Below are 25486 nucleotides of genomic sequence, written 5' to 3'. Positions count from 1 at the left end.
AAAAAAAATCTCAAGAAATACTGTCTTCTGAACCAGTATACAACTTACGCCTTACCAAAGCAAAAACACTTCAGTTCTTACCTACACCAGATAGGGGGTAAAAAATTAATAATGAAATTATTCCTAGAAATGCCAGTGTTGGAAAAAGAAAAGAGAAGCTAGGGTTAGCCAGAAATAGAAGTAAGAGTGAGGGTGACGGGTCTTTTACACTACTAATCGTTGACTCAACGACCCTTTCTGAGAAAATAACAAATAAGACAGGGTCATTTAGTCTACAGGTCGTTGAGACAACGACCCCCATTTTGATATTTAAGATTTTCTACATAGGTTCGTTGTGACAACGACCCAGTAAAATGAATGAAAAGGGTCAATTACTCAACTGGGTTCGTAGCAACAACGCCACTTTTTGCCAGTTTTAGTTTAATATTTTTCAAAAGATGGGTCGTTGTCTCAACGACCCTAAAATTATATTAAATGCTTATATTGAAAGAACCAGGTCTTTTACTCAACCATTCTTTGTGTCAACGGACCAAAATGGAGAAATGTATAAGCAATGTGAAGAAGGGTCGTAGCGACAACAACCCATTTTTAACTCAATGGATAAAATATAGTAAGAGGGTCGTTGAGACAACGACCTACTTTTAACTGTTCAGAGGTTCTTTTAGTCTACTAGGGTCTTTGTGTCAACTGCGTGCAGCCGGACAATTGTGGCGAGATGTTACTGCGCACCAGTCCGTACGGCGCTGAATGTTGCGCTCGTATTGATGTAGCGTACATTATTCTCTTGCCACTATAAATTTACAAATGTAATAATTTGTTTTTGTATTCATTTAAAATTATATTAATATAAACCCCTTTTACCGGATACAGATATACTTTATTTATAAGCAGTAATGATAAGACATTACCAAGTAAGAGTGATAAAAATGGAATGCAAATAAATATTAAAAATGGAAATTGTAACGATAAATAGCAATTCTAAATATCAAGAATATAGATCAAATTAATAATAGTAGATAAAAACCTGGAATAACAAAAACCTTGTTTCTTTTATTTATGGTTGGTAGTTGTTAAAATAGCCATATATATATATATATATATATATATATATATATATATATATATATAAACAAAATAAATATATATACACACATATATATATATGTATATATATATATATATATTACATACATTTTGGTCTGTAGTGGTTATGGATTCTGGGGGTTGTGATCGTGAAAATCCTAAATATCTCCCGGAGATTCCAGCATAAGGTAAATTGCAACTGTTTATTATTACATGCACCTAAAAGTTTCCTTACCACCATTTTGTATTCTATTATTTTGTATCAAATGTTTGGTCAAATTTTTCAAACATTTGTATCTGGTTTGAAAATTTTTAAATTTTGAAATAAAGTTTACTGTGCTGTTGGTAGAACACTTTTGCAAAAAGAGTTACGGGACAATGTTTATATGCGGCTTGATAAAAATAACAAATACAATTTATAGGGAGATAAGAACTTCCCAAAATAAAAGCATTGCCTTATTATTTACAAAGATAATTATATTAATCTTTTAAATGTACATAAGTTTTCGAGTTTTATATAACTTCGTTACAAAAATACTTTCTGAATGGCAGTTGAATTGAAATATGGCGATATTCAGAGATACACTGACATTGCGAGTGACATTGGGAGTACTCAAAATAATTTAGTATATTGACTGTATATTGAAGGTAAAGGTTAGCAACTTGTAAAGGCGTGCCTTTGATCCGATTGTTTGCTTTATATGAGGAAATATTAATAAAACTATCAGAAAACACTCTACAACTAATGATATAATGCTCGGTGGCTCACACTGGATTTATAAAATTGTAAACATAAAAATCTAAAAATACAGACTGAAGGTCGTTCGGACTAGCGTGCGTTCGGATTACTGTGGACACTGATTCAAAGTGGACCAGTTATTGAACGTTTAAAATGTTGATTGTGGGTGACACCATAGTGTGTATGGCTAGCGATAGTACTAAAGATTATTTAGCAAGCAATTGGTATAAAGGTGCTAAAATTAACAGGATAGTCAACTTCTTAATTTTTTATTGTTGACATCAGTAACTATGGTTATGGAAAGTGAAACGTAATTTCATTCAAAATTTAAAGTCAGACCAAGCTACTGTAAAAATTTTCAAAACTGCACTTCAATAATCATCATTTTAAATAAAAACAGTGGATCAATGTATTATCAAGTAAAATTTCATGCCTACAACTTTAAATCTTGTTTAAACAAGAATGTCATTCTCAATAGTCATAATCTTCAGTAGGAAACAAAAACTATGATTAAATCCGTACCGGCTGCCACAATGCCTTCCAAGGACCAAGTCATCAGTGGGAACAGAAGTTTTGAAGGATAAAATTCCTCCGAATCCTTGTCGGTGACCAGGATATCTTCCATAAGTACCTGAAACCGTAAGTTTAAATAAACGTTTTCTGAAAACTAATAGTTGAATATTTTGCTAGCTGTCTGGATTTCATTACAAGAACCTAAACTCAAAAGTATGAAAATTTTAGTGGAAGAAAATAGTTGTGATGGATTGTCACAGCAAAATTCCTTGTCGACAGTCTAGATGTCAAGTCTGGACCTGAAATTCTCCGAGGCGGAACAACTCTGATGGACTGCCACAGCAAAATTCCTTGTCGGCGGTCTAGATGTCAAGCCTTGGACCTGAAATTCTCCGGGGCGGAACAACTCTGATGGACTGCCACAGCAAAATTCCTTGCCGACGGTCTAGATGTCAAGCCTGGACGTGAAATTCTCCGAGGCGGAACAACCCTGATGGACTGCTACAGCAAAATTCCTTGTCGACAGTCTAGATGTCAAATCTGGACTTGAAATTCTCCGAGGCGGAACAAACTCTGATGGACTGCCACAGCAAAATTCCTTGCCGACGGTCTAGATGTCAAGCCTGGACCTGAAATTCTTCCGGGGCGGAACAACTCTGATGGACTGCCACAGCAAAATTCCTTGTCGGCGGTCTAGATTTCAAGCCTGGACCTGAAATTCTCCGAGGCGGAACAACTCTGATGGACTGCCACAGCAAAATTCCTTGTCGGCGGTCTAGATGTCAAGCCTGGACCTGAAATTCTCCGAGGCGGAACAACTCTGAAGGACTGCCACAGCAAAATTCCTTGTCGGCGGTCTAGATGTCAAGCCTGGACCTGAAATTCTCCGAGGCAGAACAACTCTGATGGACTGCCACAGCAAAAATTCCTTGCCGACGGTCTAGATGTCAAGCCTGGACCTGAAATTCTCCGGGGCGGAACAACTCTGATGGACTGCCACAGCAAAATTCCTTGCCGACGGTCTAGATGTCAAGCCTGGACCTGAAATTCTCCGGGGCGGAACAACTCTGATGGACTGCCACAGCAAAAATTCCTTGTCGGCGGTCTAGATTTCAAGCCTGGACCTGAAATTCTCCGAGGCGGAACAACTCTGATGGACTGCCACAGCAAAATTCCTTGTCGGCGGTCTAGATGTCAAGCCTGGACCTGAAATTCTCCGAGGCGGAACAACTCTGAAGGACTGCCACAGCAAAAATTCCTTGTCGGCGGTCTAGATGTCAAGCCTGGACCTGAAATTCTCCGAGGCAGAACAACTCTGATGGACTGCCACAGCAAAATTCCTTGCCGACGGTCTAGATGTCAAGCCTGGACCTGAAATTCTCCGGGGCGGAACAACTCTGATGGACTGCCACAGCAAAATTCCTTGTCGGCGGTCTAGATTTCAAGCCTGGACCTGAAATTCTCCGAGGCGGAACAACTCTGATGGACTGCCACAGCAAAATTCCTTGTCGGCGGTCTAGATGTCAAGCCTGGACCTGAAATTCTCCGAGGCGGAACAACTCTGAAGGACTGCCACAGCAAAATTCCTTGTCGGCGGTCTAGATGTCAAGCCTGGACCTGAAATTCTCCGAGGCAGAACAACTCTGATGGACTGCCACAGCAAAATTCCTTGTCGGCGGTCTAGATGTCAAGCCTGGACCTAAAATTCTCCGAGGCGGAACCACTCTGATGGATTTCCACTGCAAAATTCCTTGTCGACCACAATTTCTTATCAAGATCTAGATGAGTAGCCTGGACATTTAAAGATCTCAGTGGAAGAAATCAAATTTTACGGATTGCAACAACACAGTTCCCTGTCAACGGTCGAGATGGCAAGCCATGACCTGAAATTACTAGTTGAAGAAAATAATTCTTATAAATAGAAATACCGCCATTCCTTCTTATTGGCTTGAATGCCATTGTAGGATCTGACATTCTCTTGAATTTATGAATTGATCCAACTTACAGTAGTTACAAATTCTATAACAGCTTAGTAGTCTCAGGTACTGTCTGTACTTGGGGGGTGGCGGAGGGTCAATTGTGAAATAAAGTTGTAAATGAATATGAAAATATTTCTTTTTATTTCAATGAACGATAAAAATCCTTAGTAATAGTTTAAAAAGATAACACACTATTGTGAATGAGCTGGTTTTTAATGTTCAATAAAATAACTTACAAAACATTCTTATTCTGGCTGCATTTCACAAAGCTAAAATAGGGCTGCATCTTATAATTTTGTCTTTTAGGAGACTTAAAAAAACTCTATTGCACTTAAAGAAATACTGTAAAATATATAATCTCCTTTTTCACCTATAACAAAATTATGCAGTGTTCAATAATATTTATCGTCACTGTGTTAAATAGAAGAAAATAAAAGAACCATTTTTTCACTTTTATATTTCAGGGGATTTAATACCGTCTTCAGGAAGTTTTAAATTAAGTTAATACAAATCTATAAAACGTAAACAAGAATCATGAAATGATAAATTTAAAACACAGTGCATAACATTTGATAAAGTCCAGCTGACGTAAAATTTTTTCTTATTTAATCTTGTTCGAACAGTTGATTTTTAGAAAGGATGGGAATAAAACTTTTAATTTTTGACAAATTTTTAATCTTTAAACAATAATTTAAATTTATGTCTTTAAAAATTTGTATTAAATTTAGACCAAATGGGTTTTTTTGTCTTCAACATGATTTAATGAGTTTGCTCTACGTGCTTTTAGTTTTAATCTGTTGTAATTTTCATCAGGGAATGGTGGTAGTTGGTGTATTCCTTTTAATGTAAAACACTCTTGTTTTATGTTCTAGACCATGTCTTGCTAATGGTTTTTCTTTATTTTTATGGAATATATCAAACCTATGCCCTGTCATACGGATTCATAAATGGTTAGATGTTTTGGCCAATGTATTGTATGGAGCATTACTTGCAATTTATTTGGTATATTAGATTTTTAGAATTACAGTCATTGTTGTCAATTATAGGATGGCTTTATATGAAAAATATATATCAAAGGGAGATGTTGCGGCAAGCCAATCAACCTTTTCACCAAAACTACTTCCTTTTAATATTAGTATTTTTAAATAATTTGTTTAACTATTTTGCTACCAGGCAACTTATTTATAGAAAGGTGTGTCTCTGACGTTAAATTTCCAAAATATACATGTACGTATATTTTATATACGTAAACTCGAGACCGGTTGCAATAAAACTATTGCATTGTCTGCTAACGACACCATTTTGAGGAAGGAACCACCTCACCGAGCCTTTACCTGAGGACTACCTCACTGTTGTTTCTGTAGTTGTAGTTAGAATATTTAAGTTTTCATTCCATTGATATTTGACCATAGATTAATTTAAACTGTTAAAACTATCCAATGCAAACAAACCTCTTTTAAACAACTTATACATGTAATTAACAAATCGATTACATGGTATAGTTGATACGCTAAATATTCTACAGTTACACGATGGGATTAGCTTACTGAGTGGTAAGAAAGTTTTGATATCAGATGATGTATATAGTGTCGACTACAGTAACTCACCTAGACTTATAAATGAAAATCAGATATAATACAAATAACATACGGGTAGTGGAGCGCACAGAATTCAAGTACGTATATGTTACAATATACCTAATATATTACGCTCAGCCGAAAAAATGAGTATACATGCGCCAAAATGGAGCTCCTTCTTGTCTATGTATAAATAAAGATTCATATAAAATTTAAAGCACACAAAAAAGACATTTTTAGAAATATCTTGCGGATGGATAGGGTACTTGTGTTACCATGCCCACATCTAAAAAATGTCATATGACTGTACACAGTTTGCTTACAAATTTATTTCTTCTGCGATTTTCCCGTCACTGTACGGTTAACCGCAATAGCAATTTAAAAGTGATCGCTATAAATCAGTAACCATATATAAGTCAATTCGTTTTCGATATATTGTGCGGTCATACAGACATACAGAAATTAAATCTTTCGTCCTTCTCAGATGAGTGGCTTCGGCACTGTCAATCGAATTCCTCATAGTGCATGTTTGGAGTTGTAGTTGTCAAAATTTAGTATTAGTGTTTTCATTTGTTTGCAATGTTTTTCATTTTAACTTTAATTTGAACGTTGGGTACTGTGTGATTAACCATTTAATAATAATTAGAAACCTCAACCTGTTTCCGACAGAAGTAGAAATATGAATGACAGTTACATTATTTCAGTTTATGTACATGAGTGAAATATATTTTTAATACATAAACAAGAAATGGGAATCATAACTAGAAATGTATGTCTTAAAAATATTTCTTATATTTTATAAATACAACTGTTACCAGACTTTAAATCTAGTTCAATAATATATACGTATAATAAACAAAATATTTAGATATAATACTTATACAAAGTATTTACCCTTATATCAGATGTTAGGGACTAAACTCGGCACAGACGCAGCGCCTTCATGCCTACCGGGCTAGGAGTTGACTGATTGGACCCTGTTTCGTTTGAAAGTGCTTGTTTGGGACGGAGGGGCGTTGAGACAACGATCAGTTGAGTAAACGCCCTAGAATGTCTTATTTGAGGTTAGATGCATTATAGGGTCTTTGAGTCAACGACCCCTTAATACATATATTTCAACTTAGTCTGAAACTAGGTTGTTTAATTCTACGAACCTTTTTTTCTACTTTTCAACTTTTAATTTATATTTGGGCCGTTGATACAAAGATCCGTAGTGTAAACGGCCCAATTTAATGAATTAGATAAAAAATATAGAAAAAGGGTCGTTGTGTCAACGAACCCCACTTGTAGTTCTATTCTTATATTCGGTATAATGGGTCGTTGTGACAAAGAACCATTGGATTGAACTTTTAGTGTTCTTAGTAAATCGGGTCGTTGTCACAACGCTTCGTAGAGTAAAAGACCCTCTGTTATTTGTTATTTTTTCAGAAAGGGTCGTTGAGTCAAACGATTAGTAGTGTAAAAAAGACCAACACTGATATTGCAAATATAAAAATAGGGTCGTTGAGACAACGATTCGTAGAGTAAAAGAGCTGCCCCCAGAGTGAGATATCTTTAATAAATGGAGTGAAATGAAGATCCCATGGATGCTGCTTGTCATAAGTAAGTGGAAGTAATGACATACTCAGCTAGGGTACCTCATGTTGGCTATCCATATACTAATAAAGTTATAAGCCCCTGCGGGTGGTATATGTTCTTAGCCAACCAAATTAGCCTTCATGAATCACATTTACCATACTTCCTCAATTGCTGCATGACTCCAATTCTGTCAACTCGACAGAACATGGAAAATGGAAATTCAAACATGGAAATTCAAAGCAAAGAAGTATAACAAATACATTTGTTAGATTTCACCTTTCACTGTCCTTCACACTGTGCAGGCTTGCATCCACTACATTTCAATGAGTTGCGTCTCGTTTATATCTCAACATGATAGACGATGTAATAACAATTAAAACTACGGATGATACAAACCTGAAATATGAAAAAATGATTACCCTTACTCAATCTTCTTAAGCAACGAGGTTCAGTACATCCCAGTGTATTCAGTTTTAAAAAGACATCATCATTGAAAACTTCAAGCGTGTTTCCATAAACTAAGGAATTACTTTGTAAGTATCCAACGCATTGTGTTAAGTTGCTGACAGTAATGAAGATATATTTCAGCTTGATTCACTAATGTACTCAACAATTAACATGACTGAAACGTCAACTTGTCCAGTGCATGAGTTGTCAACAGAACGGGTATCAAAAGCTATTGTAATCACCATCCACGATATATTCGCTGTGCAGACTCTCACGATTCCTCATATGTACCAGACTTCGTGACACGCCTCTATGTATGGTCTGTGTAACCAATCTCATCCGTCCAACTTCAGAGAATGCTCCGTTTATAAATAATTACCAAATCGACCATTTCTTTGTTCCGCACCCAACAGAATATCGGACAAACCCCAACCACCATTCGGTTTTCTCCCTCCGCTCAGTCAACCTTACTACCCCCTGGCATATTCAAAACACCCATGGAAAGCCAACAGTTGGTCGTCAAATTTATCCTCAAGCCACTACACAAACGGATATATGTTGTAAAATTGCATTTTTTCATATAAACTTTATAAATTTTAACTCTATTGATCACTTTAATAAATTAATTACTTCAAGTTCAATCACCTAGATGTGTAAATAGATCTAAAGATGTTTTGTACCTTTCAGCCCTTCTTTTGAAAGCTTATACACGGCATTATGCCGAACTAGACAATTATTTACACACAATACGACTGGAAGTTGTTCTCATTACAAAAACACATCTGATAATATCTTCTTCTACCTTGTATATAAGAGGATATGAGGTTTAAGGATCGGATCGCTCTGCAGGAGTCAAGGTGGGTCTACATTTTTAATTGTATCGACAATACAACACCAACCTCACCTGCTAATGAAATAATTCATGCTACTGCGATGGAATTGACATTAGAAATATTGATTTAACTGTAGCATAGTTTACTTTCCTCTAATATTTAGTGTTACTAAGGCTAAATTTAATAACCTTTTCTTCAAATTTGAGCTCTATAACATTGCTGGTGGAGATTACAATGCGAACCATGTTCAGTGAAGTTCTAGAATTGTCAATCCTCGAGGTAGGGCTTTATAGCTACCACATTATGAGGCGTAAAATACTAACCTATTAGCCTGCAGCTGATTTCAAATTACCAGACTTAATAGATTTGAAAGGAATCAATTACGTTTTTAAAACTGCATACAATACTGATGACTTTATCCTCAGATCGCTCTCCGTTATTGTTAACTGTTAGGTACAATAATATGACCATGGTGACGCCAGAACTCACTCTTTATCCAATTATAACGATCGCATATGTGACAGATACGGCCAAATACAAAATAATTGAATCGGAAAAAGTAAGCGCTCTGTGGTGTAATGGTAGCACATTCACCCGGCAAGTGAGAGATCCGGGTTCGACTCCCGGCGGAGCAAGTACTTTTTGCGATTCAATGCTTATTGAAATTATATATATGGAAATTAACCCAAGAAGAGTGTAGTCAGGGCACGCTGTCAAAGAACTCGCTCAATGATTCGCAAATATATTAAGCCAGCTTTTTAATGTCCTGAAGAAATTAATATGCTTATTTAAAAGGAAAGGATATAAAATGTAATAATTTATATGCTACTTAAGGGAGTTTTTAACGGAAAACAAAACGAATATTGAAAAGTCAGAAAACATATATGCCATCCACTTCGGCGTTCAGAAACAACATGGGTAGGAATATATATATATATATATATATATATATATATATATATATATATATATATATATATACATACATATACATATATAGTTGGTGGAATAACAACATGCTAATGATTTACTACACGAATAGTAAAATACGATATAGCTACACCAATGACTCTGACACTTCCTTTATAACCAACATAAAGTCTATGTACAGTATACTCATGTGACATCTATTCCCTTAACCCTTATTTACAACTTCGTGTTCCCTTGAGAACTCCCACACTAAAGCTGGAGGTGGATGCCAAGCTAGGTATCGAACCACGATCTCGCCAGATGCAGTGATGGGATTGTACTGGTAGCTTCGGTAACCTCCCTTAACCTCCGTTGAAGTGCTCAAGGTCTAGTAGCAAGCTTCGGACATTGATATAACTATCATGGCTCTATGGTCACGGGTTGAAACGACGGAGTATGATGTCCCCTTTCTCAATTCCCTCTCGACTGGCAGATCATCACAACCAAAATCACGGCTCATACAATAACCTCTGATCAGGTTGAGATCCTAAATTATAATGAATCTGAAACACACAAAATCTATTTATATGTGTCAGACAACATGTGGAGGGAGTGGGGGGTCCATCCCCATCTAACCACATATGTTACTGATGACATCGGTGGCTTAACACACACGGCTGGTGTCTCGAAGACTCAACACGCCCTTCCGGTGTCCCGCGGGATCAACACGCCCTTGCAGTAATGTCGGTGGCTAAACACATCAATCCGGCGAATTACCGGTGGCTCAACACGCCCTTCTGGTGTCTCGAAACCTTGATTAACCCATTTGGGGATATCGTTGACTCAACACGTATATCCGAAAAGGTCAAAGTGGCTCAACACGCTCACGAGGGTAGTTGGGGTCTCAAAACGCCAGTACGGTGTCCCGATGGCACAACAAGCCCTTTGCAAGGGTGTTGGGGGCTCATCATGCCCAACCGACGAGATACTGAATGCTCAACACGCCTGCATGGTATCTCGCGGACTTTATACGTCCTTCCGGAGTCCTGCCTGCTCAATATGCCATTGCGGGGTGTCGGGGCTCAAAATGTAGGTACGACTAGGTACTGGGGGCTAAGTACGCCATTCTGCAGGCTGAAAACAATGTTGAAAGCTTAACACGATCTTCTGAGAAGGACTGGTGATCCAGGATGCTCTTCTGATGTCCCACGGCCATTACAGCCCTTGTTAGGGTTTCAGGAGCTCATGGGAAATGATTCGGCCTGAATAGCCTGACTGATTTTCCGGCTTCGTGGCAGTTGCGTTCCTAATAAATAGGGTTAGGGATTGTCTGGCATAGTGATGATGTCAAGTAGTAGGGCAGAGTTTGTCGTGTTAATTAATCGTGTTTCGTTATAGTATAGATATTTTTCATTTTTAGCTTCTAAGCATTGTTCTCCCCGTACACATACCTATGAGGTCTTGAACACTTCATTACAAAATCTACGCGTAAATGTACACTAGATGACTCTAGAAATAAATATGTTATATGAAAAATCATTTATATTTCCAAAAAGAGGCAACACAACTTTAACAGTGTTAATCAGTCCAGTTTTATAACAGTCATTGTTATACATTTTTTCCCCCTATAGTAAGAAGGTATATTATATGTGGTTTGTTGATTTCTCTGTGCCGCTACGATTCATATACCTGACACAGTGCAAGTGTCAGTAGGAAATGTCATTTTATCAAACAAAATTTTGAGGTTATTTATAAGATTTCGTTTATATATTATTAAAAAGTCGTATACCTAGTTCTTTATTTATAAATATTGTTGATGCAAAGTACAAATAGCACTAATTTATTTAAGTGTATTGTAACTGTTCCGGTTATATCTAAACAGCTTCAGGTAAGTCAAGATCCGTTCATTTGCTGTACCCTATGTTAAATATAGTGGGCAATGCTATTGTAAAGTCTTATTTGCCAAAGTATTAAGTTAGTAATTGCAAAATGAGAATAGGTGTGTCTATTGGTCCCAACTGATCTATTAAATATTTAATACCACTAGTAAATTACAACACATTTCTCAATATTAGGCCTAATTTAATGTTGCAGTAAATATTTGTTAGTTTAACCACTTTATATTACCCTCTGTCACAGGTTGTTTCCCTTGTGTTTTGGTACTTAGGTTTTTAAAGTGTTAAAACATACTTATTCCACATGATAACTCTGTTGGTTTATTTCATGCTAATTGAGTTTTTGGAATGTGTATTTCTCTTGTGTATTCACAGATGGAAAGAAATTACTTTAAGATGTTTATATAGCGTAGTGTATGGAACATTGTGTTCAGTACTTTTTGACCTACTCATCTAAGTTCAATTCAACTTATTGACAGATTTTAAGGATTTCAACATAGCTCTCCAATTAGATTCTATAGTTTGGTTTTTTGCAGAAGTTAGTGGATCCTTGAAGTTTTATATTTAAAACATTGTTCGTCATTAAAAAATATTTTGGGCCAACATCTGCATATTTATCGCCATTTTTCTTCTCGTTGTCACTAACCTAATCACTACATAAAAGAAATACAGCTGGCAAGGACGTCACTAGCCTACTCAGTACGTAATGATAAAAAAAAAAAAAAAAAAAAAAAAAAAAAACAGCTGGCAATGATTAATTATGAATACGTATAGGTTAATGTTGTATTCAATAGTATCAATAGTTAAAATCGATAGTCATAATTTGATTGTGGTGGTGGCCGCTTATTTTACTACAGCCCATTTTTAGACCAAAGCCATCAAATTGAAATAAACAATAGGCTACTAATCTTTGAGTGACATGATGAAATTTTTCATGTGTAGAATATTCTACTATATGCTAGATTACTTACTAAGGCCTTGGTTACTTATAATGATCTAAAACAAATGCCAACATATTTTGCAGCAGTATATTTTCATTTCTGGTTGGTGGATGATGGGAAGAGCCGAGTAATAATGGGGAGGGGGAGTTAACGACTGATGGCACAGGGGTGCGAAATTACTAAATATTCATCAATGGGCATACTCTCAATAATTCAATAGTACAAAATAAAATTTTTGTTTTAATACTTTAAAAAATTCTAGTTATTAAAACAGTCAGTTTATCAACTGATTCTATTCATACACATAAAACAATGTCGGGTTGGTCACATTATATATAACTCAAGAATGGCTGTACCGATTATAATGATCTTTGATGTGTTGGATTAGTTTCTGCCTCAAATAGCAGACAAACTATTAAAATATCGTAAACATTCATACAAATCAGGTAAATAGAAAAAGAAAAAATTTATATAATAGTATAGATTGAAAAAGTCTGTTAAATGTAATAAACTTTTCTGTGTAAACATTGTTTTATGACAGCATAATCATATGTTTCATTTAACTACATTTATAGTCTTAATAGCATAGAATATGCTTGATAGTAATAACATTTCTTAATTTAACCTTTTCTGCAATCACTTTTGAGCACAGTAAGAAAATATCCAAATAAGGAAATAAAAAGTTCTAATCAAAATGTACTTTTAAATGCACATTTTCATTTTAGCAAAATAATATTAATTATGCATTACTTAGTAAGTACTGAAGTGCAGATATCAAGACAAAATTACTATCTAACATTTATTATAAATTTAAATACTGTTATAAAACCCATCTTATTTCTATTTTGACTAAAGTAATGCTTCTCAGACTTGTGTGTATGTATATATATATAATTTCAATAAACATTGAATCACAAAAAGTACTTGCTCCGCCGGGAGCATATATATATATATGTCCTTGATTAGGGAAACAAAACAAAAAAAAGCATGGCACAAAGGTGGTAAAACTGGAATAAATTACAATGGTCGTAAATATACACTTTTTGACATATTTCCTTGATCGTGGCAACAAGGCAAACTCAAAATTGGCATCAGAATAATAATTTACTCGAACCAGAAGTGTTCATACATGTGTAAAGCCACTGGTAACTGCTAATTAAATGTAAAATTTACATCTTCTAAAACAATGCCATTATTTTAATTTCCTTCCTTAATATTCCTTGGACCAAGATAAACCTGTGTACCAAACTGCATGTCACAAGGATCTTAAATACCTTTCCATTTGTTATCACATAGACAGACATAAAGACAGATTGCCCATGTAATCCATATCCAGTTTCCAGGCCTTTTTTAATCAAGAGTTAAAACCCACTCAAAGGTGTGAAATTGTGTGTGTAAGACTATCACACAGATAGATGGACTGATAACAACACGATATCAAGAAGGCCCTGTTGGGTTATTAATAACAGTGTTATGATGTAAAATGTTAGGTTATATAAATTTAATGAAACAGGTCTTGGTTTTTTGTGCTGCTACACATGATACTAGCCTCCAAAGGGTTAAACATGTTATTCATTATCTGTCATCAGACAAATGAGTTTAGAAAAGGGACATTATTTTTTAAACATGATTTCCTTCTGACACTAAGGGCCATTAGATAAATGACCTGGCTTTTCCAAAATGTAAACTGGGGGCACAAATGAAATGCTTTATAAGGTTCATTAAATATTATTTAGCAAATAGATTGTTATAGAGTAAATTTAAAGAACAAGCAGTGCCTGTGGTTTTTAAGTTAATTTTGTACTTTGATTCATTTTGAGTATTGTTTTTTAGGTAATCCCAAAAAGTCAATGGATGTATTCAATAAATTCTATTCTACCGTTTCAACAACTGTATCTCAACTCCAAGGTGTCCTACCAGGCAATCCAGTGACTCGAGAGTATGAGGTGATAGCACACATAGCAAGTGCTGGATCAGGTACGTTTTTATATACTATATTGGGTTATTATTTGAATCTATGCCCAATGTAGCCTTTAAGACTATTAATATGTCTCTCTGGACAGGAATTGCAAACCTCAGTAAGTTTCCGTATTATATTCTATTTGTCTATTTTTCAATTCATCTTATACTAGTGCCTCCAAAAGTGTTCACTTTCAGATGATTTATACCTGGAGAAGAACCTACGTACTGGGTTCAGTAAAAACCGATATCACTTACATCTGGGCAACCCAATGGATGCCCAGGAGTGATATCTCGCTAATCTCACGCAAACGTTGAGATGGTGGGATGAAAAATAACTTGATCTATAGTTCTATTTCAATGCAGAAGATGTTGAAATGGATAAATCTTAATATTAAAGGTTTAATAAGGATAAACAATAAGGAGAACCCTATCCTGTATACTTTAATTGATACAGGTTGGAATAGAGAAAGCCTCCCCGTCTGACAAGATGGCATAGATCTCAGCAGGTTGCGGTCCCAGTCAGCTAGCTGTACCCATTCTGTCGCTTCAGATCCCACACAGAAGTCCGTATAGGCTTAAGTGTAATGGACGTTTTCTCAATTTCTTGTAGAAAAAATAAGTAGAAAAAATTGCAGTAAATTTTAATTTAAGTGGTTACTTTTTTCACATTAGGCCTGTAGGATATCAAAGAGGTGTTTTTAGAGATAGTCTTTGATGTTTACTAATTGATGTTTTAGGTCTTCAATGGAAAATTTACAGTGGTTATAAAAAATCTACCCGTCAGGAAGCTTCAATTTTTGTATTTGAAAAACGCCAGTTAGAGCGATGGACAAAGCAAGACAGAGAAGATATTCTGAGTTCATTGAAACGTGGAGCTGCTCAGCTGACCAGGCTTCGACACCCTCAGGTCCTTGTTGTACATCATCCATGTGAAGAATCAAGGTCAGTTTTCAGTCTACGAGGCACGTTTTTTTAAGTAAGATCTGTTTGCACATAAGTACACAACAAAAAGTTATTTCAATAAAGTGAATTTATTTTCAGAAAGTACATACTTCGCTCTATTTTTCGCCATATTTGCCAAGTATGTTCAAACACTTATCATACCTCTTAACCATTTTAAAATACCCTTGTCATAAATACTTACCGCCTGCTCCGTTAACCAAAAGTCTACTACCATTACCACATCGTCGTCATCATTGTGTAATGGTTGCCACTGAGGTGTTTTTGAGGTGGAGGAACAGATGATGCTCTGTGGAATAAGCGTGGTGCAAGATCAGGACTGTCCATATGAAGACCAAATTTTAACTCCTTTCCCACTCTGTGAAAGGGTAGTTGATAATTTATTTGGAATTAATTTTACCTTCTCCACCCGTGATGTATGTAAAAATGTTCTCTGAAGATACAACAGAGCAATCATTGGACATCAACAAATATGTGTTGTACATCAAAAGAAAGATAATTTAAAACTGAGTAAAATGCCATCACTCCCATATCTATAGCTCGATTAGGACAAAAGCTACGGTGATTTCAAAATATGTTGTTTTTTTTGTGGATTTTAAGAAACTTGACATAACCGTACCTTTGAAACGTTTGAAATGTACGAGTGGAAATTGGCAATTTTCTTAATCTATATGAGGACTACCTTCAAATAAAATTCTGAGGTAGTCATGTTTATGACGCATTACTAATCTCCAAGATAATGTAAATAAAGGAAATTGTCTATTGTATTGATGGGCTGATCCCAGCTTAGGCAGCCTATAAGAATTAAATTCTTAATATATACAATTAATTAATAAATACACAAACTATATACTGCCAAAATACTATGCATGTTAAAGTAAATTTTACTGAATTGTATCACTTTAAAGCTTTTTTTGTAATAAAAGAAATCATAGCCATACATAGACAACTCATTAGAAATGTGCGATGATATGAATACACAATAGACCAATTTTAGTATTTCAATAGTATTGACATTTTAACCACCCTCCTAAGTACATGAATACCAGATGAAATTTTATTATATACTGATAACGCATGCTTGTTCCAGTTTAAGTTTTTATCAATTAATAAACCTAATTATGTAGTCATACTTTCCTCTTACATCATGCACTCATTTGTACAGAGTGAGGCGGACCACTCGTCGGCATTGTATTACAGCTGAACCAAGAAACCTACATTCTTTGTTTTAATGAAAACCCCCATATTTATAAACCCCAAAGAATTTAGGAAAATAAGTTTATAACAGCCAAAAATACTCCAAAATGGCACTTGGAGGGGGTAGTGGTCAGATTTTAAATGTAAAGGCAGGATGAATCAAACCTCAGCCACTGATAATTTTGAAAAATTTTAATTTATTTTGTTTCTTGTATACCGGGTGGTCCAAAATATCAAATTTGTACATTTACACAGTTTTATCTTACTTATTAAAGTATATTAGTTACTATGGATGAATGAGTTATGAGGCAATGCTGCCAATAGGTACTAGCTAGCAGATTTTATGACAGATATTGAGATTGCATCCAATGCTGTTTAGTATTTTTTATCAAATGATTTAATAAATGTATCCCGTAACAGGTGCCCTTTTATAGTTTTAGGGCAGAAGGTCAGTTGAAAGGAAATGGTGAAATATTTGTTTCCTGTACCTAATACAACCTAGTGGCAAAATCGTGGACTTTCTCAATAGATTCAAATACCTTATGGATATAAACACATTTTACTTCAAAATCACAACCAAATAAAGGAAAATAACTCAACTTTTTTATTCAAAAGTTGCCAACATAATGATTTACAAAATGTTAAAAGTAAACAACAACAATAATCCATTATTATTATGCTCATCAAACTCTGACCAGCTGATCAATATACTGGATGTACATAAAAAAACGTTACAAATATACAATGTAGAGCACTTTGCATAGCATCGAAGTATAATATTTTTTGTCATCCAATTGGCGCCAGAGTTAAATCGTTCACTCAATAGATTCTTTCAGAAATTAAATTAAGAATCAACCAATGAATGTGTTTACGTTGTGGGGCTGGGAAATGTTCATTACTATCTATCTGTCTAAACATCTCCAAAACAAACTTATCTGTAGATTTGAAATTTTGCATCAGTCTTCATTTCTATATAGGTTCAATGACGGTGCATGTCATTTCATGGGATTTGACTGAGTGTTACTAAATATTTTGAATTTGGTATTGTGAGAAACTATGATGGCAATAACAGAATAAATAACTATTTAACAAAATGATTACAATCATATGACTTTAACATGTTACATATTAACACATGTAATTTATTTATACTATAAAAAAATGAATGTAAAGACAATACTCCAGTAATAATAGTTAGTAAAAAAATACTTTTCCCATGTCATTTTTTGGACAAGGCCTTTCGAAACCTAAGGTTTCATTTTATTAACTATTAGATTTAAAATTAATCCAATTGCCCCTAGAGTTTTTAATGGAAAGACAACATTAAAAGTTAGTGACAAGATTTGATTTTTAGCGCACTTCTGCATTGTAGTAACCACATTACCTCACCTAACTTTTACAATTTCAACATTTCACTATGAAGCCTAATTGAATGAACAAAAATGTGAATGAATCATATGGAAAGATATCTCAAAAAAGATATCATCTGTAGACATTACATTTTTCACTAAACTTCATTTCTACATAAACAAGAATGAGTTCTACGATGGTGCATGTCTAAGCTTGGAACTTTTTTCAACGTCATTGAAGCATCAGTAGTCAGTGTGATTGTGTGTCTGTCTATCTGTCTGCATGACATCTTGAAAATGAAATTAGCTATAGACTTGAAATTTCGTATACAATGTCATTGAAGCCTGTACGTGACACGTGGTGTGACATACTCCTACCTTGTTGAAATGGATACTATGTATCCCAATAAAGCAATAATGTCACCTAAACAGAAGGGACTATAACTAAATTTGTTGTTCCTTCAAAAATGTTTAATTAGTATGTACCATTCAAATAAAATAAGGAAATTATACTATGTTTATTGTATGTTTGACCCATTGTCGTTAAAGTTAATCATTAGAATTTCCCTATAATTAGTTGTTTAATAACAGTCAATTGATAACAAGAATTTCACTGATAACTATAGAACATTATCAGCACTTTCCTCTCACTTTTCATTATTTATTACTTTTAATCTGTATTATAAATGATCATTTTTAACCTGAATGACCCTCTTTTTCATTTGAAGGTCATTTCTTTTAAACATTGTCAAGACAAGATTTATGTTGCAGAGCCAACATACACTAATAACCGTTAAATGGAACAATATTTTGAAATATGGTTTGTACCATTGACCCCAGAATAAAACAACAATTAAAAACTACAAAATAACCCTGTTTGCATTTAATATCTAAATCCAACCAACCAAACTGAAAGTGATTTTTATTTTATGGACACAAACTAAAAGCTAACTGGTTATGTTGTCATTGTTTAGAATTTTTATACATTCCACACTAATACATTACACACTTTATAAAGTGTAAATGAATAAAACTCTGCTGTATAAGTATCTTTTTTAGTGCAGTGATACAGTTTGGTAACACAGGTTGGAAGTTACCAAATCTCCTTGGCACCTAATTTGTTAACTAAATTATATCTATGTAGTGGCCATTATAGCCAATGTTGTTACTTATTATTGGCAGTTTTGCAGATTACCTGTGGGACTTCTTTTCATTTCCTGTGTTCAGAATTTACTATTGTCAGAATTTGTGGTACATTTTAAATTTAGTGACCTACCCACAGATAAATAAAGACTAAATTTTTTTCTGTGAAACTAAAGTTAATTTTTATGTAAAGAAGTTCCAGTACTGCAATTATATGTACGTCCTGTTTTAGGGATAGCTTGGCATTTGCTACAGAACCAGTTTTTGCAAGTTTGGCGAATGTTCTCGGAAAATCTGAAAATACACCTTCTCCACCCAATCTTCTATTGAAAAATTACAAATTATTTGATGTGGAAATAAAGTATGGTCTGTTACAGGTGAGATTCTATTACTATTCATATTTTGTCTCAATTCAGTCTAAAGCATTCTACTACAGGAATTGATGACAAGCATATAATTTTTGAAGTTTTGCATAAGTAGAATAGCTGATTCTCTTTTTAAAGAGAGTGGTTATTTTTGTTTACAGTTTTGTTATGTGCAATGAGTGATTTGATAGGAAAATAGGATTTTGGACACTTTCCACTGTTGTATTTACAAAAATAAAACACTGTTTTAAGGACTGAAATCTTTCCTCTTCTTCAGGTGTCAATAGACCCCAATACATAAACTTAAAAAAGACTTTAAAAGTACGGCAATGATTGGTCACTCAAAAGATTCATGTAATAGCAGTTTGGTACTCCAACAGCATGAAGTTCAGACTCAAGTAATTATGTGAACTATTGTGTATTTGTATTGAGAGGCTTATTAGCAAAAGCCTACTGTATTGGCACAGTCATTTTATTATTGATTTTAATGTTCACAAATACATTTTTGTTACTTGAACTTAATATTTTTATTGTGATTATGTAGAAGTGATCCAGTGAGATTAGTCAATTTAGGATTAGTATTTAGTAAATCATGTGGTGGCCTGCATTAACACGTGTCTGCTCATATAATTTGTCTGCAGTCTGACTCTAGGTACCCTAACTGAGCTTTTGCAGCAGACTAGGGTTAAACTTCAGGATACTCAGTATATATACAGTTTCAAGTCATCTTATCAATGGTCAGGACCTGTAGCCCTTATGCAATTTGTTCGTCTATATCCTTCTTTGGTCTTGAGTCATAAAGTACCACTTGCTTAAACACTTTCTGATACCAGTTTTTTAAATTATATTTGTACAAAAATTTTGAGTATATTTTAAGGGCAAAAACAAAACTTGTAATTCCTCAAACAATAATTTGTAAAGTATCTATTAAGTAACAACATTTTTAAGTAATGCAATTTGTTCGTCTATATCCTTCTTTGGTCTTGAGTCATAAAGTACCACTTGCTTAAACATTTTCTGATACCAGTTTTTTTAATTATACTTGTACAAAAATTTCAGTATATTTTAAGGGCAAAAACAAAACTTGTAATTTCTCAAACAATAATTTGTAAAGTATCTATTAAGTAACAACATTATTTTAACAGTTCTTCTTAACTTTGCTAAGATAAATTTGTATGTAAAGATGAAACCAAATATAGAAAATTTATTAAATTTTAGTATATATTTACAAAGCAATATTATTTTTGATAATGATTAAACACTTCACCTTAATATAATAAATTATTCATTTACAGGTGGGAGAGGGTCTCTCATTCCTACATAATGATGCGAAAATACTCCATCATAACCTTACTCCAGAGAACATTGTGATTAATCAACAGGGAGCTTGGAAGATTTTTGGTTTTGACTTCTGTATTTTGAACGCGCAACCTGCAGCAGCAACAGTAAGAGATTAGATTATATATATAATTTCTTCTTAACGATGGCTTGTTAAGAAGATATTTAAACACATTCTGAATCATAACTTAATTTCAAATTATCAATCAGTACGTCGGAAAACTGTGTGAAATGGTATACAGAACCTTATCTGTGTACCTGCATTATCAGTATTGTGTACCTACATTGATAAAGTATTAATGTCTCTTATCATCAATACTGTTTGTACAACAATTTAACTCAAGTTTTTTTGAGAAATCAAAACATATTACTCTCACTGTTAAAACAAAACGTAAAAACAGCAGACAAATTTACATGAAATAAGTTAAAAAATTGTAAATGTCTTAAAATGTACTTGATTAAACATTGGAGGGTGGTCTACAAGAAGTTCGGCAAAAAAATTTAACATAAGCATAGGTCAAGATGTAAATCATTATAAAGGGGTTGTTTAGCAAAGATAAAAGGAAAAACCTGGTATCAATTATTATAATAGAAAGTTCTTATTTTTAGGTTGGGCTTTGGACTTTACTTGGTGAACATCTTATTGCGTTACTCTTTAAAATTATTTAAATCTTGAGCTATGCTTATGTTAAATGTTTTTGTCGAACTCTTTTTGTAGACCATCATCCATTGGATGAGAAGAGTCACTAACTACCTTAAAAACTATTTCTTAAGTCCAGTATTCATTTATTAAGTTTAACATTCACAACTTGAGTCACAACAAGAATATTAATCCATCTTGAAGAGGGTCTACATTGTAAATTTTTCATATTTTAAACCAGCATAACTTTTTTAAATAGTGAACCTTTTGAGGTCAGATTTGTGGCATTATACTCTACTAATGAGGACCTTAACCCTTATAACGTCAGTATATCTTTTCACGACTTCCAGCAAACGGCACAATATTAAAAAAAAAAAAATTTAAATGTGTAAAGTTCATTTTTATTTTTACTTTATATAATTATGGTAAGTATAAAAAAGTAAAAATTTTAAAATTATCTTGTACGTACATATATTTATGGGATATTAATTGTAGATATAAATAAAGTCAAAATAAAAGGCACACAAAATTTTATTAGCTAAACTATAAACATTACCAGACAATTATATAAATTACACTTGTGATAAATATAAAAAAGAAATGCATGATGGTTAGTAAATATACAACTAACCTAATAGTGTTCTTTTATATAAACAGAAAACACGACGAAGGAAACCGACTCAGCGATGGTTAGACACGCACTACCTGAAGCCAAACTGCAAACAAAAAGCGCACACGCTGTACGGCATCTGTGCCGTGTGGCGGGGAGAGTGTCTAGACACCGCATCTATTGTTTCAAACAATGTAACGCGACAGCTATATTTTGATGCTTGACATAGGTCAATAACCCACACACATGGTTGACGCATACCGTTAGTGACATTGATCGGATTTAAAAGGAACTTAAATTTGCTATAGACGCAGTTTTGTGTCGATGCGCTGTACCGCGTCTTTGCCGTTTGGAGATAGTTTGTCTATGTGCCATACGGCGTCTGTGACGTTATAAGGGTTAAATTTGATGTACTACTCGACCTATGCTCTCATTTAAGATTTCATTCTGTCTCCTTGCGAGCCATCCCCCTTACATGACAAATAAGTGGTAGTTGCTTCAAAAAGTAGATTTATAGGTGCAGTAATGATGCGCCAAGTTTTATTGTTTTCCCTGTATTTGTTCAGGAATTATAAAGCCCGTGTGGATTTTTTTAATAGCCTGTATAATAAATTAAATTTAGAATGATATTATGTTTTATTTTATTAATTGAAATCCAAATAAATTCAATATTATTATGTATCAAAACAGTTAATATTACTAATACAAATTATGATGATTAACGTGAATTCCCTGTAATACTAAAGAGTCTATAAAGAAATTCATATATAACTGTGACATAAACAAAGGATGTGGAATTGACTGTCAGATTTCAAGACATTAAAACAGCATCTGAATTGGTAAAAGTTATAAACCTGTCACTGAGGACTGGGGTATTTCCTGACTGCTAAAAAACTTCTGTTGTGAAACCTATCTACAAGAAAGGTCCTAAAGGACATTGTAAAAGGTATAGACCAATCGCTTACTCCCATGCCTAGAAAATTTTTTTGAGATTTATGTTGCTCAGTTTTTGAATAAGTTCTTGGTAGAATGACTGTATTGATAGTCAACTTACATTTCAAAAAGGGAAAAGTATTGATAGCCTATTAAATGCCTATGGTGTGACTGATGCACATCCGCTGGCACAACCAGAGTTGGACTACTTGGCTCCTGAATGTGGGTTGTCTGAGAGCAGCTCAGCAGCCCATGAGTTTTACTTAGTTGTATTGATGACTGTTAACGGGCAGTGTGACCGTGGCACCAGTATAAGACTGATGTACATCCGCTGGCACAACCAGAGTTGGACTACTTGGCTCCTGAATGTGGGTTGTCTGAGAGCAGCTCAGCAGCCCATGAGTTTTACTTAGTTGTATTGATGACTGTTAACGGGCAGTGTGACCGTGGCACCAGTATAAGACTGATGTACATCCGCTGGCACAACCAGAGTTGGACTACTTGGCTCCTAAATGTGGGTTGTCTGAGAGCAGCTCAGCAGCCCATGAGTTTTACTTAGTTGTATTGATGACTGTTAACAGGCAGTGTGGCCGTGGCACCAGTATAAGACTGATGTACATCCGCTGGCACAACCAGAGTTGGACTACTTGGCTCCTGAATGTGGGTTGTCTGAAAGCAACTCAGCAGCTAGTGATATGTATTCCCTTGGAGTTCTCATCACTGCACTCTACAACGATGGCCAACCACTCCTCACTTGCAACAAAGACTGGCTCACTTACAAGAAAAACATCAATGAGGTGTCTTATAATTTTAAGTAATCGTATAAGTTGCTTAAGGAATTTTTTCAGACTTGATAAATGCATCTTAATAGTGTCTTTTTAAAGTTTTATCTTTTTATTTAGCAACTAAAGGTCCATCGCAGGTCACTAATAGATAAATCATTATCAACGTTTGAATTTGATAGTATTTTGCACTTTTAATATACAGTACTTCTCATTATACAGAAAGTGTTTTAAAAACAAGTGGTAGACACTTTTGAATACCCTATGGATATACAGGAATTCAAAACAATGTAATGCAACAAAATGCTGTGAAAATTGGTATTTCTAGTGACATTTCTCAACCATCCAAAATAAAGCAAAAACTTTAAACACAAAAAATTTTATTTGTAAGAGAGCTATTGATAGGTATAATGAAAGTCATACCTTGTAATTTGAATTTTTTAGGTTTTAAGAGTTTGAAATGTGCTGAAAAGTGACAACTGTAACAAATTTGTAGGAAGAGTACTTATTTGGTAATTTTGGATATAAATTTGAATTTACTAAAAATTTTAGCTAGATAACAGTAAAAATAAACTCTGAAACCGTACAACTTTGACATTTTAGACCACTCTGTATACAAAAAGTGAAATAAATTTAATTGTTTTTTTTCAAAATTGTCAGTGAATAGAGATACCTATAAAATGAGGTACATCTCAAACCTACCTTTAAATTTGAAAATTTTTCAAAAATTATCCCTACTACCCAAAAGTGCCAAGTTGGAGTATTTTTGGGTGTTAAAAATTATATTTCCAGATTCTTTGTGATCGAAATATGAGGGTTCTCTTTAAAATGAAGAGGGTATGTTTCTTAGTTCAGCCACTATACATCGCAAACGGGTGATCTGTCTCACCATGTATTTCCTTGATCGAGGAAACAAGGCATCTATGGTGTGGGGGGGGGGGGGGGTGGGGGGGGGGGGGGGTGGGGGGGGGGGGGGGTGGGGGGGGGGGGGGGTGGGGGGGGGGGGGGGTGGGGGGGGGGGGGGGTGGGTTGGAGGGGATGACTCAAGACGAGTAAACGCGTGTACGTGTCGGCTCCAATTTGTTTAGCAGTTTTTAGTTAATTTGAGAGTGATCAGTGGTTTACTGTGATACTATCGACTTTTGTTTTTTGTAGAGAAACAGTGCTGTGCGCTGTTAGAACGATATTCTCCTGATTATATTGGAAACATAAATTAGAAACAAAGTTTCATGTACCGGTCGCCGGCCATTTCCTGCGTTCCGGTTCTAAGAGCGACCCAGTCCCGCTGTCCACTGATAACAGGAACAAAGTCCAGCGCTCCTTATCTGTACCGTCCGGCCCCAGCTCGACATCGACGATGCCAACTGATAAGAGCTTTGACCCTGTTTTTGTTGAGAGTTGCGTCAAACAAATACTTATCCGGTGAAGAGAGGTGTTTAATTCACTTAGTTGCGAAGCTGTCTGAAGTGATGAAGACAGTTGTCGAGGCGGCGGTGCGTGCTGCTCTCTCAGCTGTAAACCAGGAAATTAAGCAGCTGCGTGATGAGGTGACTACTCTAAGGGAGGAGTTGGCTGATAGAACGGACGAGCTGGAGCAATACCAGCGAAGAAACAATATTAGAATTTTTGGCGTCAAGGAGGCGGAGGGTGAGAGCACCGACAGCGAGGTGGTAAAGCTCTGCCGAGAAAACCTGGGCATCGAGCTGCCAGCAG

At 34.9% G+C, this 25486-nt stretch overlaps 1 protein-coding gene across 1 annotated transcript; it reads left to right on the top strand.

Moving 5' to 3' along the window:
- The first annotated feature begins 11353 nt into the window (after window positions 1-11353).
- On the top strand, window positions 11354-23809 carry LOC124361258 (SCY1-like protein 2). Its single transcript, XM_046815304.1, has 6 exons — window positions 11354-11546; window positions 14328-14471; window positions 15194-15398; window positions 19338-19482; window positions 20766-20915; window positions 23573-23809. Exons 2-6 carry the CDS (start codon window positions 14345-14347, stop codon window positions 23807-23809), a joined length of 864 nt encoding a protein of 287 aa, XP_046671260.1. The 5' UTR covers window positions 11354-11546; window positions 14328-14344.
- Window positions 23810-25486: the final 1677 nt, after the last annotated feature.

The sequence above is a fragment of the Homalodisca vitripennis genome, chromosome 4 (assembly GCF_021130785.1).
Source record: "Homalodisca vitripennis isolate AUS2020 chromosome 4, UT_GWSS_2.1, whole genome shotgun sequence".
Taxonomy (NCBI): Eukaryota; Metazoa; Arthropoda; class Insecta; order Hemiptera; family Cicadellidae; genus Homalodisca; species Homalodisca vitripennis.
Note: the sequence above shows the minus strand (reverse complement) of the source record. Positions and strands in the feature narration are given on the sequence as shown.